General features: G+C 34.3%; 2 protein-coding genes across 6 annotated transcripts in view; one reads left to right on the forward strand and one right to left on the reverse strand.

The window, feature by feature from the left end:
• Window positions 1-8,292, forward strand: part of LOC138692691 (UDP-glucosyltransferase 2-like) — a 38,521-nt gene extending 30,229 nt beyond the window's left edge. For both annotated transcript variants that reach the window (XM_069815819.1, XM_069815820.1), the window contains exons 4-5: window positions 4,686-4,905; window positions 7,420-8,292. In XM_069815819.1, the coding sequence (XP_069671920.1) occupies window positions 4,686-4,905; window positions 7,420-7,702 (503 nt within the window). In that variant the 3' untranslated portion in view covers window positions 7,703-8,292. The remainder of the gene's footprint in view (window positions 1-4,685; window positions 4,906-7,419) is intronic.
• Window positions 1-14,913, reverse strand: part of LOC138693158 (lachesin-like) — a 1,789,721-nt gene that overhangs the window by 343,385 nt on the left and 1,431,423 nt on the right. The window lies entirely within an intron of this gene.

Below are 14,913 nucleotides of genomic sequence, written 5' to 3' on the forward strand. Positions count from 1 at the left end.
CCAGTGAGAGGTTTATAATTATTATCATTGTAGCTGGACGCGGAAAACTGGGATTGTATCTCAGCGACGTGGAAAAGTACGAGGCTTTACTAAATTGAAAATAAAGTAAACATTAGAAGCGCAAGGGGAGGGACAGTTCTCACTACTTAGCAAACATTGTAACAGCCTGTTTAATCTTGATTACTGCAGAGGGGTGCACCATTCCAGTTTAGCTCCTAATGGATTTATATTCCCATCGATTTATCATATTTAGCGATTCTAAAGTAGGCGCTCGAGAGAATGTCAGAAGAATATAGAAGTGATCGTAAAATATAAAGCATGTATAACTAAAATTTATACTGGGTCATCATTTTGTTTTTACTAAAATTTCTAATATTAACCTGACTATACCTTTGGATTAACGGTTGAGAACCGTAAATACTATTACTATGTTATATACCCCCTTCCACGACCGGAATTTGATGATATTATACGTACTACTGCAAAATACAAACAAATCACTTTAGTAATAATAATAATAATAATAATAATAATAATAATAATGTATTTATTTAATCTGGCAGAGGTAAGGCCAGTAGGCCTTCTCTTCCGCCCAGCCAGACTCTAATTCTAATAGAATACAATTGGTTACATAGTTATTACACTAATATCTAGACCATAAAGCAACATGAAAGTAAATAATGAAAGTTGGATAAGTAATGTTAGTGTGACAATAATAAACATTGGTAAGAAATAGTAATGATGATAATAGTAATGATGATGATAATAATAATAATAATAATAATAATAATAATAATAATAATAATAATAATAATAATAGCAATAATAGTGAGATAATTTAAATATTTATATAATTTAAATGTTTATAGGTAGGTATAGGAGGGAAGAAAAGAAGTGCATCCATTTACGTAAACTATGAACTATTAAGATTTTCAGTTTGATAATTTTCGTTAGGTTTTCATTTACTCAAAATACAATATTGACAGTAAGTGTTTTTACTTACTAACTGAACTATCTAGGCGGACGTATTCTTTAAACAATGTATAATATACTGTGTACAACACATTAGAAGACAATATGGAGAGTTCATTTGAATTGAAATATAATCAAAATCTGACTATTTAAACAAATTGTTGAAAATGATGGCCGTTCATTTCTATACGGGCTTCAGTTCTTTTGTGTGCATATTATCGAAAAAGTTTATAAACATATATTCTGAAATTGAATATATTGTTTCTGGAATGTAATTCTTTAATTCTTCTATTGTTGTACGATGTTTAACAAACAACTGTTTTACAGTAACGCCGAAAGAAATAATGCAAAGCATCAGTCGACATGGGGGGGCATAATCCTGTGCGTCTTGAAATAATGATTATGTACCTACTCTGAAACAGAGCACAGATAAGTTTACTCAGATTGCTGTCTATTGTCCATCCAAGTAGTTATGTCGTAGTGTTTTAGAAACGGGGAAATCGCGTGATAGTTACATAACGAGGCCCTTTTATTTAAATTATTTTAAACAGTTGTATAATATTACGTAGTCTTACAATTCCTGACAGCAAATGTTTTCAGAAAAGAGCTAGGACATCCCAGCCACTAACCTTTACAGAGGGGCCAGTAGATGCACAGTTACAACGGCTTTGGTGTAGTTGAATCTATTTTCTTCTTTGTATTTCTACACCATCACGTGATATGCGAAGTAAAAAGGTACACAAACGTGCTCCGCCAGCTGAGAGAACAATCTACTCAAGGCCGAAGGCTCTCAGTAATATTTTATTCAGTCTTCAATTTCGGAATGAGAGAGTTCTGGGCAACTTTGTGGTATCATTTATCGTTCACATAGTAATTTGACTGCATTAAGCAAAATCTTGTCTAATCATCCTATCACAGTGGCTAATGAATTCACTCCTTCCAGTAATTTTTACAGTTGGTATGGACAGCTAAGTTTTATATTTGCCTGTCGGCTGTGTAGTTATCAATGTCCACAGTTTAAAGGGCGATTTGATATAAGTTCATTAACAGTTACATTGTGAGTATATTCGGTAATTGATCCACATCCAACGCTATCACACATTGTCAATCACGCATTTATTTAACAAACATGATCATATTAAACAAATAACACGTGCTTCTCAGAGTACCATACCGAATACATCTAAAAGTTTGGCCCCGAAGGTTCGTTTCAGTCTCACTGAACCAATACAAGATTTACACACGAAGCAGGGATTCTAGGTCAAATAGCATGGCACAAAAAACAGTTTCAAATTATACAGAAAAACACAAGATACGTAAGGAACATTATTTTAACTTTCCGTAAGGAGATATATTTTCATATTCTTATCGGAAATTGAACCGAAATTCGCAGGATAATTTGAAAGAAATTCTAATACTCTAAGAGAGAGTGATGAACACCTGTTTATTTAATTTATCGTAACTAGATAATAATTATTTATTTTATATATACCTCTACTAGATTATTTCTGTATTATTTGATGGATTCAATAAAATTGTTGACGCAATCACTTATTAATTTACCACATTGTTTTTTTCATTCACATACTTACATACTTACTAGCTTACTTACTGGCTTTTAAGGAACCCGGAGTTCATTGCCGCCCTCACATAAACCCGCCATGGTCCCTATCCTGAGCAAGATCAATCCAGTTTCTATCATCATATCCCACCTTCCTCAAATCCATTTTAATATTATCTTCCCATCTAAGTCTCGGTCTCCCAACTTAATTCACATACACTAATCAATTTATGAATTCGTTTGAGTCCTATATCATTCACACAATTGAGACGCTGACATGGGAAAGATTGTAAGTCATAAATAAGAAATTGTATAGACGAGACGAAAAATAGTTTCGAGAACACTGGAAAGTGTATTTTACTAAAAAAATTATATATTATAAACTTTTAGGGAACATTATAGAGCTTATCTGATTAAACAAAGCTTCATTGTTCTGAAAGAACACCTGGAAGCAGATTTTACCTAAAAAACTTTATTCTGCTTCTACGAAAGCACTTAATATCAAAGACAAATGAGTTTATGGGTTTAAGAAAAACAATTTATGAAATTTCTTATTTTTCAAGCACAAATTTTGCTATAAAACTCACGGTACTTCTTGTCCAGAAAATCCAGCATGGCCAATAGGTCCTTCTTTTTGGGCTCACTTAAGACCGGCCTCTTTGTAAGAGGTTGTAATGAGTTCGTATTTACGATGGTCTGGAACGAATGCCCTCTTTTGAAGATGTCGAACTCTTTCCACGGTTCGTCCTGCTTCAATGACTCTCTTGTCTTTATTAATGGGAAATCGGCCCTTGAAATCCTTACCCAGGAGAGAGTGTAAATTTTTATAGACACAGCATTAAAAACCTCTCACATTCCTTGGCAAAGTCACAAAAATCATCAGGCAACATCGTGAATACACCTGTATTGGCACTTAAAAGTAGCCTGCACAAAGAAAATAACGAAATAAATGAAGTACCTATGTTTACAAAAGACGAAGAATGACTATGAACTCTATACTGTCGAGATGATTAAAAAAAATGAAAACTTACCATTCTGAATGGAATAGGTTTCTAAGGCATTTAGGATACCTCAATCACTCTTTCAGACAGGCACTAACAATAAAATATGCTGTTTACTGTCATGCAGTGGAACAGGTCAGATGCGTCGACGAAGGGTGACTTACTATTTTCCCTGAGCCATATCCAGTGGACTTGACACACCTGCCGTCTTACGTCGAGCATTGGAAAGAATCGAGTACATCTATTGATCTGCCACTGTTTCTACGCCATAGACACTAGTGCTTTTTTTTTCTTGTTAGGAGGGAGGGAACATCTCACGCACTACGACCTGAGGTCTATTGTACATCTCCCCATATGGGATGAGTTGCGTGTCTACCGATCCTCTACGTGCACCGACCTAACCACTTGACCCCCTTAACGACCGGTCCCTACAGCCAACAGAGTCCATATACCACTTCTGCATCGGCAACCCCCACCAAGGCTCCCTTAACAGTCCGAGGAGGAAGTCCTCCCCCGAGAATGTCTCTTGATGTAGTCCTATGCACAGCGACCCAGGGATAGTCATGATCTCAGAGCAAATATTTTCTCAGATTTGAGAAAGTTACTCCTGAGATGTTAGACCACACATGGGAGGAATTAACTTCAAGATATGAACTGTATCGTGTTTGCAATGGTGGGCACGTTGTGGTTTAATTTGAACAAAACTTCCATTCTTCTAGAATACTTGTACAAATTATTTAACAATAAATAGCAACAGTTCACATTTTATCACGTTTTTATTTTATGTCTTCCCAAACAGATCACTCTGTATATTCAAGTAGTAATCTATTATATTAATTTTACTAATTAATAGTCTATTGCGCTCTCATCCTTTTTATGACCTCTCTCTCTTCTGGTTTGTCAATATTTTCATATCGTTCCTAATTCATTGCAGATGATCGAAGTGGTTTTCCTTATTATAATTTAAAATATATATTCAGTCCTTTATTTATTCCTCAGCAACATGATTCTTTAAACGTTATCTCGGTTAATATTACTCTGTCTTTGTTGTTACTCTTCAAATTTAAATCTCCACATGATAACGACCATACTGGAAAAGATTTATAACCTGAACTTTATTCAATGTGCCATTAAATTCTTAACTGTTGCAGGCCATCCAAATGTTCGGGCTTTCATAACTCACGGCGGTCTTATGGGCACTCAGGAGGGAGTGCAAGCAGGAGTGCCCATGGTAGGGATCCCCTTGTTCGCCGATCAGGAGCTCAATATAAGGAACTGCATGTCCAAGGGCGTCTCTGTCATGGTTCTTTACGATGACGTTACCAAAGAGACCTTATCTAATGCTTTGAAGACGGTACTGAATGATCCAAGGTAAGAAGCAGATCTCAGTATTTTGTTTGCATTTAAAACTGTTATGTTCTGAGTAATTCTCTCACATGTTTAAACGCAATCACATACAATAGTACAAAGGAAAACGCCAATATACACTCTTATTCTTCGGTAAATTTTAATACGCTACTGTCCTCTTGAGTAATCTAGAGACTTTTGCGTATTGTTGCTATGGGATTGTGTATATTGCTATGTTATCACGTATGTAAAGTTGTTCGTGTTTGCTATTTTCTGCCAGTTTACATAAATTAATACAATAATTAATGGAAGTGGGACTTCTGTCGGACAGTGCGTCCTCTGTGTAGTGTTATAACATTATACAGTCAAACTCAATGAGTGAAATTACATTGTTGAGAAGTTTTTTGCTACAATTATATGAGCCTTTCAGAGCAGAAGTGCTTTAAGTCAAGAATGGGTAATGAGGGTTAAAGTAAACATTCTGTAAAATACAGCGCAAAGTAGCAATTAATATTCAATTTATTTAAACTATTAGTAGACAGTGGATAGCACGAAGGTCATATTAATTGATACTTTTCGCTGTATTTTACAGAATTTTTACTTTAAAACTCATTATCCAATTTTGACTTTTGCTCTGAACAGCTCATATATATAAAAAACAGGGTAGCCTGGAAGAAAGCGTACAAATGAATCGCCGAAAATTGAGCCAAAAACTAAGGAAGTTATTCGGGAACGAGAGCGGGAAAATAGTTCAAGAAAAAAAAACGTTTTCTAATCTCTTTTATGGTGTTCGGTTACAAAGTGACAACGATTTAGTTAACGTTCCTACACTTTCAACATTAAACGAATGACTGATCCAACTAGTGTCAGTGATTTAGAATTAAATTTGGTTCACCAAATAATTATTGTACAGATACGGAATTAAACTTTGGAGCTCGTCTTGAGGGGAGTTCACCTATATGTAGGCAACAATTTCACACTACTGTCCACATGTAGCATATATACAAGGGCTCTTGTTTACTGCATATGCACAGTGTGTTGTAAACGAAACTTATACAGTAAGGGAGCTTCAAATTTTATTTCCGTACCTGTACATCAAATAAAAGTGCTAAACAAATATTTTAAAAGCAATTTATAAATAATCAATTTGGTTCTGTAGGCTTCATTTTTCATATCTTCTAACAATATAGCCTAAACCAATTGTTTCATTTTTAAATTCTGGAAAGTATTGATTATATGTTAAATTTAACCCTAAATTGTCGCCTCATTACACAAAAAAAATTAAGAAGATTACTAAACATTTACATATTACAAAGTTTCACTTCAACCGCGCATGGAGGCTACATACTAATTTTTTGGACGAAAATATCCAAAATACAATTTTCCTGGGAGGGAAGGTATAACTAATTCGATTATCTAGCTCTACTCTCCAACCGCTAATGATGTCATCCTATATTTAAATGTAGTTTATTCCCTAATTTCTTTCTCTAAGCGGAACTAGATTGCTATTTATATAATGATTACCATTGCAATCGACAACTCATTCAGTCAAAAGGGTGTGTTATTTCTCAGTTTTCTGTTTCTTAGCGGCGATTCGTGATAATGGATTTACAAATATATAAAATATGATTCGTAGCAATGTTACGAAGCTTCTTATGACTTCCAAATTGTTTTTTAAACCTTATGGAAAGCATAGCGCCAGGTTAGAACTAGGTACACAAAGTCATACCCATATTAAACAATCTGACGGAGTTAACAGGGAAAAGGAGTATAGCGGGAAAAGACCGCACTTTGTTTTATATCTGCACTACTTTAATGGCAGGAAACCTCTGACCTCACTCTTTCATATCCTTAATAATTAGCGCCTTGTTGACAATTTGTGCACCTTAAATAATCAAAGTTGTGCTCTATTTCGAACAGATGTTTTTGGAGCGTAGTGTTTTTGACCTCGTGCGTTTTCTCATGTTACAACATGCATCCCAATAAGGTGTGAGTTGTACTAAACTGGCAACATTGTGATGGAATGATTTCCCCCACTCCATCATAACCTTAATTAGAGTTTTGTTGACATTTTGTGTAGTTGTAACACTCACAGTTGTGCACTTATAATTATGTGCTCGTTCTTTTTTGTCTTACCAGACTATCTTCACGTTATATAATTAACAAATTACTATTCTGTTTTGCGTTTTAATGTAATATAATGCTTAAAGTAAAAATACTATCATGAGACAGATTGCTAAAGCAAAAATCAATAAGTTCAAATTAATAACATATTTTCAGTAGCGCGGTCTTTTTGACCGCATGCGCTTTTTCATGTTATAACGCGTATGCGCCTTCTCCCGGGTTGAGATTTAGTCATCATTTCAAACATAATCAAAGTCTGTCCTGCAATCGATTTTGAAGACCGGAGTTTGTTTCAAAAAATGTAAAACATAAAACATTAAGAGTGCTTAATTATTTTATATTACATTGAAATGTAATTTCTGAATAATAATAAAGTTGCCATTACGAGTAATATGACTTTTTTTAACGTTACAGCTATCAGAAGAATGCCAAGCATTTATCACAGCTCTTCCGGGATCGTCCTCAACCGCCTCTAGAGACAGCCATCTTTTGGACTGAATACGTAATAAGACATGGCGGCGCGCCACACATCCGTTCTGCTGCTGTGGATCTTCCATGGTATCAGTACTTACTGCTGGATGTGATAGCGGTCATTGTTTTGGCCTTTGCCGCAGTAATGGGAATAGTGTATTTCGTATTAAAGACTATTTTCGGTTTCCTTTGTAGAAGTAAGCACAAAAAAGTGAAGAAAAATTAAGAAATGTAATGTATATAGTGGACGAAATTGGAGTGAATTTATTCTTAGGAAGTAAAGACAATGTCATTTTTTTAAAGTGAGTAATCAGAATGTCGTTTCTGTCGAATGGAAACTGTGCATGATTTGATCTGAGGCTTTGAATTCAAAAATTGAAGAAGGCGATGGTCTTTGACGAGCAATAAAGATTCCTTTTGTTTTTTTTTTCCGGATGGAAAGATAAGGTGAAATATACGTAATGTAGATTTATGGCATGTAAAATAGCCATACCGATGAATGAGAGAGTTCTGGGAAAAATTCAGCGATAATTTACCTTTTACATCACACATAATACTTCAACGTCATTAATCACTATGTTCTTCTACCATATTGGAAATAAATTCAGTCTTTCATGTAAACTTACATCAGAAGTGGAGTTCCCTAAGTTTTCAAATTAGCTGACTCATAACTATGGTGGTTATAACTATGGTGATATTATTACATTTCCATTCATAATTCATTAAAACCGTTTGTGTTTCGTTGACTATTACACTTTTACTACGTCATACTACTTTTGATCAATAAAGCTGTATGGAAAGACGTGTTTCAAGTAATCATGGCTCCTTATCATGCAATTTTTATCACCTCCCTAGCATTTGTTTGTTTCTATCACCTTCCTAGCATTTGTTTCTTTGTTTGCCAATATTGTGCTTTCAATAATTGCACCTTTTAAAATGATTCATGTTTATTTCATCATCCTTAACTAAAACTTTTCTATCATTTATCTTGTTTATATTATTTAGATTATGTTTTAGCTTCTGCTGTATGAGATTATGGACAGTCACGTATCAGAGATTGTTTAATATTTATTGATAACTGAAGTGAAATGCAACTGTTTTAGTAAAAATGAAACTGAATCAACAAAGTCTTCTTGACTAGTTTTCGTCCATGGAGTTGAATGAAGATTGTAGGCACAACTGGTAGGAAGAGAACAGCTGATCATAACACAGTACTGCCATCTAGCGGAATATTTGTAATGATGAGATAGTACAATAATACATTTTCAAGACTTTGGTATTGCCGTAAGTCACTTAATATTTTATTGTATTAGAGTACTTTATTTCTTCTAATCTTCATATACTTTCTTCTACTCGTGTAACAGTCAATTGAATTCTACTCGAGCATTGATTTTCTCTAGATAAATCAAAACCTCTAGTGAGGTTACTGTAGATAAAACAATATAAAATATTCGTTAATCGAGTGGAAGTACAATTTATAATATGCTGACTTAATCACCGACATTTTCTCGCCCATATATTTCACTCTTTTGTGGACAGATGTCTCTGTAGGTCAGCTTTCTCAAGATGACAGATTACCTCGCAAAGCAGGGCAACATTTGATTAGATTTCAGAGACGTCTGGCAACCAAACTGAGAAACGAAGTATTCGCAGTTTGTGACTCTAAACCATATATCGGCAAAACTTACCTTCCGAATACACCAACAGAACGCAACAAGCTCAGCACTCAAATGGAAGGGGCGGAAGGAAAATGCGTATGCTTCTTCTTACCACAGTATTTAATGTGCAGTGCCGGGCTGTAAACTTACTTGTTAGAAGTAAAACGTTGAACATCGTGGTTATTATTGATATGTTTTAATTTAGTTTCTTCGTCATTTTCGAAAAACTTCGTAGAATAATGAATGATAAAGTATAAAAAACGAAACCGGGAGAGTAATTCAAAGGAAAATGACTTTTGATTAACTGATTAAAGTCAGGAGTGAAATTACATGTGGCTAATTTTAACTGTGAAATGAGAAGCTCATATGTAATATGAGATATTTTTTATTTTACAATATTCATTTTTGTAAAAAATTGTTCACAGAAAATATAATGTGGAGGCAAACGTGATTGTGATTTTGACTGCATAAGACCTCAGGTTAGCGTATTTTAATTTGTTTAGCAATTTTAAAATATTATCTTCCAGATCTTTATATTGGGTTTCCAATAATAGCCCACGTCGTTTAAGAAATAGTATACACAATTTCCTCTTCTATTCAGACCTGACTTTCATAAATTAAAAGCCAAAAGGATTTCCATGCAACTGAAAATAGGTTTCAATTATTTTAAATTCGAGGAATCTTTAGTTATGAAAATCTATATGTAGTTCATTCAAGAGATCAATATAATATAGACCTTGTAGACAAGTACCTATTACTAAATGAGTGTATGCAAGGAAAATAAAATATTTTCTTTTCTGATAAATTTTGCTTCCATACGTCTATAATTAAAAGAAAAGAAATGATTCTGTCGTACATATGAACTATATTTTTTATTATGCCCCTAAAGGTACCGATTTAATTTGTTGAGGTGTTCTGAAATTTCGGCAAGGGATGACAAATCTAGCAGCCAATTTTCGTCCTCCAACTAGGGAGTTTCTATGTCCTATTAACAGTTAATTATTTATTAACATAATAAAATCCTAGGCCAGAGAAATACATTTCAAACTTAGGCGACAATTACCGATACTTAAAATTATTGTTATATGGGAATATTATATTACTGCACCTTTTCTTTCGTAAAAGCAGAAATTATTTTCCGCGTCTAAAAAACCGTCGAAATATATTTTCCACGGCTAACCCAGCTCTATAATATTTATGGCAAATTTGGCATTCTTCCCTCATATCATGCTGGAGTTTTTTTGGAATTGCCGATGTTTTAATGACTTTGATTTTATTTTATTTATGATGTCAACAACCAACTCCATAACATTTTTCAAATTTATTGTTTTGCTCCGTAGTGCTTCTTGGTGAATTATAGTGGATGAAAGTTATATCATTATCAACGTATAATAGTGAACTTTCAAAAAACAGAGTTATACGTTTTAACATAATTACAATAATAATTGATAAATCTTTTACAAGGATAGATATTCTGGCCGAAATTCACGTCTCCATGGATTTTTCAAAGGTCTTGATAATGACATGATACCACAGTCTAGTATATACAGCCACGAAGCTTGAGTTGTGAGGGTGCTAGAAACAATATACTGTGCCGGTACTATTTCGCATTGTCTGTAATGAGGCGATATTAGCAATCCTAGTGCTGAGCAACTATGTATCGATGCATATTTACTACGTATTGAGCTTCTTGACTGTATATGCTAGACTGTGATGATACTATGAAGCCAAGCCACCATCGATAATGTTACGTTGTGTACAACGAACTGCAAGTCCGTTATGGTGGGGTATAGCCTCTCCTCTACTACTCCGCTTCACTTGCTTCGTTTTCCAGGGGCTGGTTCGCGAGTCGCCAAATGCCGATATATGCTCGCTGGAACGGAAAGGAAGGAATAACGCACACAGAAGACTATGCAAAAATATTTTTTAAACTTTCAAATTTCACCTCCAAAAATCTTGCTTTAAAAATATAAGTTCAACGACAGTGAACGACTACAAGACATTCTTGCAAACATTTCAGAAAAAAAAAAATATGATAGAAGAACAGGTAGAATGGAGAAAATTTCTCTCGAGAAGTGGGGTTCGAACCCGGGTTTTCAGCTGTACGTGCTGAATCCCGGTGCCGGAGAGAACTTTTCTCCATTATACCCATTCTTCACCATATGGTAATGCAGAATTCCTGCTCGGAAATATCATAGGTACTTCGGTACACCATGGTAATATGATAAGCGTAAGTAATCACTTGTGATTCAAGATGGCGCCTTGTTCCGTCGGACCCCGGCCACATAGCCACTTGTAATGAGAGCACCTCTGCCTACACAGTGTTGGACATTGTGCCACTGTCATATTCTGTGACACAATACATGAGAGTAGGCAACAAAGGGGAACAGAGAGGTAGAACTTAAACTGAGAGGGATTCAATCCGGCATCGGAATTCAAATCCGGTGTGAGTTTGTGGATAAAGCGTCAGCACATAGAGCTGAAAACCCGGATTCGAATCCCAGTGCCAGAGAGAATTTTTTCCGTTCTACTCATTCTTGACCATATGGTAATGCAGAATCCCTAGACGGAAATATCACATGTACTTCAATACATGATAATAATAAAATATGATAGGTAAGCGTACTGAAAATTTTCCAGAAGAAAATAAAGTGAATATTTTGGCTTAGATGAACATGGCCCAGCACTAATCCCTCATGAATTTCTAGAAAAGTAATACTTGAAAAATGCACAGTGACGTCAGAAGATATGGGCAGGACACTATATGCAAAGAGAATGCTATGTGTTAGGGACTGAGAAATAAACACGTCGTAAATAACTGCATTCTTTTGTCAGTTTTCTTTCATAGTAAGCTTGTGTTTCACAAGTTATTATGTGAATAAAAAAATGCGTTAAAGTATGAGAATAACCAGTTACTTTAGTCACTCCTGTCAAATTTCAAAACATTATGGTTCACTCAGACACGTTTATCTCCCATGTTAACATTTCCATGAAATTTATGACTATTATAGATGTGTGGAATATGAACGACAAAAATTCAGTGCATGAAATACAACACTGTCTGATTTGACTTTCACAGTGTGGAATATTGTGTGAGACGTCTGGGTTGTACACCGTGCCATATGCAGATTATTCCTGACGATTGACCCAATGTGTAAGTAAAAATTTGTGATATGTATAAGAGGAATCAATTAAGAGCCTAACCAAAAGGTAATATAAATATTTTCATTCATATTGGAATGTTATGATCATTTTACTACTGAAATATACATATTCCCTTTTAACCCTCGAACAGGCGCGCTGCAGTATAATGTGCGCCAATTATAATTTTATCGTGTGGTAGACTTGTGGTGTGGGACACATTTATGCGGAAGTCTGATAGCTATTAAATTTGTCAATTGTTGTCTCTCGCATATACTGGTATAATTAACACATCTCTAGGAACTAGAGATGGGAAAAGTTGTTATTTCCTCGTAACAGTTCCAAATGTTCCAGTTCCTCGAAAATACTAGGTTCCAAATAACAGTTCCGAAATAACAGTACCGTATTATGTAACTTGTGTGTAACTACAAGGTGCATAGTGGAATCTTGGAACCGCACGGTTGACTAGTAGCCTATCTGATGGAACAGTAGTGTTTTGGGACAGGTACGTACTACTAGTATGTAATGCAACAGTGGTATTTTGGAACATGCATGTATGACTAGTACATAATATAACAGTGGTATTTAAGACGCTAAATGATCACATACTTCCCTGTATGTCATGTGATGCAGTATGATGTCATAGTGAGCTGGGGAAGGAAATGTTTTCTAATGCCAAATTGAAATCGTAGATCAGGTTTGTTCGAAGCAGGAAATGTAATGCAATTTTAAATTATTTGTAAATTTTATTGGCCACGAAATCGAAGTGGATCCCAATGGTAAATAAAATCTAACCTATTCTTTCTCTTCTGCTCGCCTCAAGTTTACAATAATGTTCAATTTCTCAAAAAATTAGTAAATGAAAGCTAGAATAATTTCGGTTGTGCTAAAATTCATATTAATACCATCATGAAGAGTAATAATCTCATTCTAATGAAATATGAAAATTTACCGTTTTATTTTTGTAAGTAAAAACTTCGACAATAATCATGTTTCAACAGAATTTAGTTCAATTTCAAGAATTGGTAATGAAACTAAAAATGTAAAATATTTGTAAATAAAACATAACCTATATATTTCCATCTCCATTAATAAAATTAATAATGTAGTTACTATACTCTAATACAGGCATTATGTTAATGTTTAATAGGATCCTATACTCAGTTACATTAGTTTCAAGATAATGTGCATATTTTTTAAAGAGGCTCCTCATATCTTTACTATTTATCTTGCAGATTTCTTTCAGTGCGAAGAAAAGATTCCCAATTCTGCTTTCAAACTGTGGCGCCAACTTATATGGGCTCGTGATTTATCATGTTATCATTATACTTATGGCATTTATTTAACTTATTATACCACAAATGTTTGAGTCCACCCAGTGTTTTCTAAAAGTTGGCGCCACTGCTTTCAATAGTGCCAAACATGTTCCGTTCTGTGGAACAGGTGTTGTCATAATGTAGTTACAAGTAAGGAAATGTTCCAAAATAACCGTTACGTTATTTTTTCCCCACCCCTACTAGGAACATTTGTTTATAATGTGTCTCATTATTCGAAGAGCTATCACTATTGGGCAGAGAACTCAGCACGCCTGATGGTGTTACTATAAATGGGAGCAATATTTTAATTTATAACATAGTATATTCATTGCGAACACAATATATTGTGAACACGATTTGTTTTGGTGGACTTCTCACTCGGTAAATTTATTGTTACATTTTACATAATTAAGTTGAATGATTACATATTGTAGGCTGAATAATACCAATTTCCAACACTTTACATAATATTTTTAGCGAGCTTAACCCTTTAGTACTTGCGTACTTTTTCGTAATGTATTGAGTCGCGTGGAGGACAGCTGCCACCCAAGTTATATTCTTGTTTTAGGGGATGAGTTTGAACATTCTTTTCCATATCAATCAGGGTTTAAAAAAACAGTCGCCTTTTGCTACTCGACTTGTAAAAATGCAACAAACTTCGAATGTAAATGTGCAAAAATGCGACAACTACATTGGACTTCAAAAACGAAGATGGTAATGGAGAAAATGAAATCAGATGTTTGAACTAATCTGAATTTAAATGAAATGCCAATGGCAAGGGCAATGTTCAAAATGATATTAAGCAACAAATGTTCAGGAATTGATTTCAAGGAGTTGGTGAAATTCATATAAGTTAAGTGAACAATTTTTAAAAATTGATTTATATAATTCCATCGCACATGTAAATTGTGAGCGAGGATTTAGTTGCGTGAATCTTGTAAAAACTGGATTTAGAAACCACTCTGCTAACAATAAATCTTGAAGGGCCTACTGGTAAATAATTTCAATGTTTAGGGTGCCCATAAAGTAAAGTATTTTAATGTGATGTAAATTCAGCAGTAATTGATTCTAAACATACCTACGTCTAATGATTTAGTTACATAAGTATATCTAGAGTGTGATAAGCTCGATTGAAAGTACTAAAACTTAAAGAAACAAATTATATACATTTTTGTTTTTGCATACTTTAGAGTATTAATTTTATCTTTCTGCAAAATTATTTATAATATTGCATAAGCTTTTCGTAATTTGCATAAATATAATTTTTCATTTGTGAATTTTTGCGACAATTAGTCTATGTATTTTGTAGTTTAAACCCTGAT

This window comes from Periplaneta americana, chromosome 17 (assembly GCF_040183065.1).
Source record: "Periplaneta americana isolate PAMFEO1 chromosome 17, P.americana_PAMFEO1_priV1, whole genome shotgun sequence".
Taxonomy (NCBI): Eukaryota; Metazoa; Arthropoda; class Insecta; order Blattodea; family Blattidae; genus Periplaneta; species Periplaneta americana.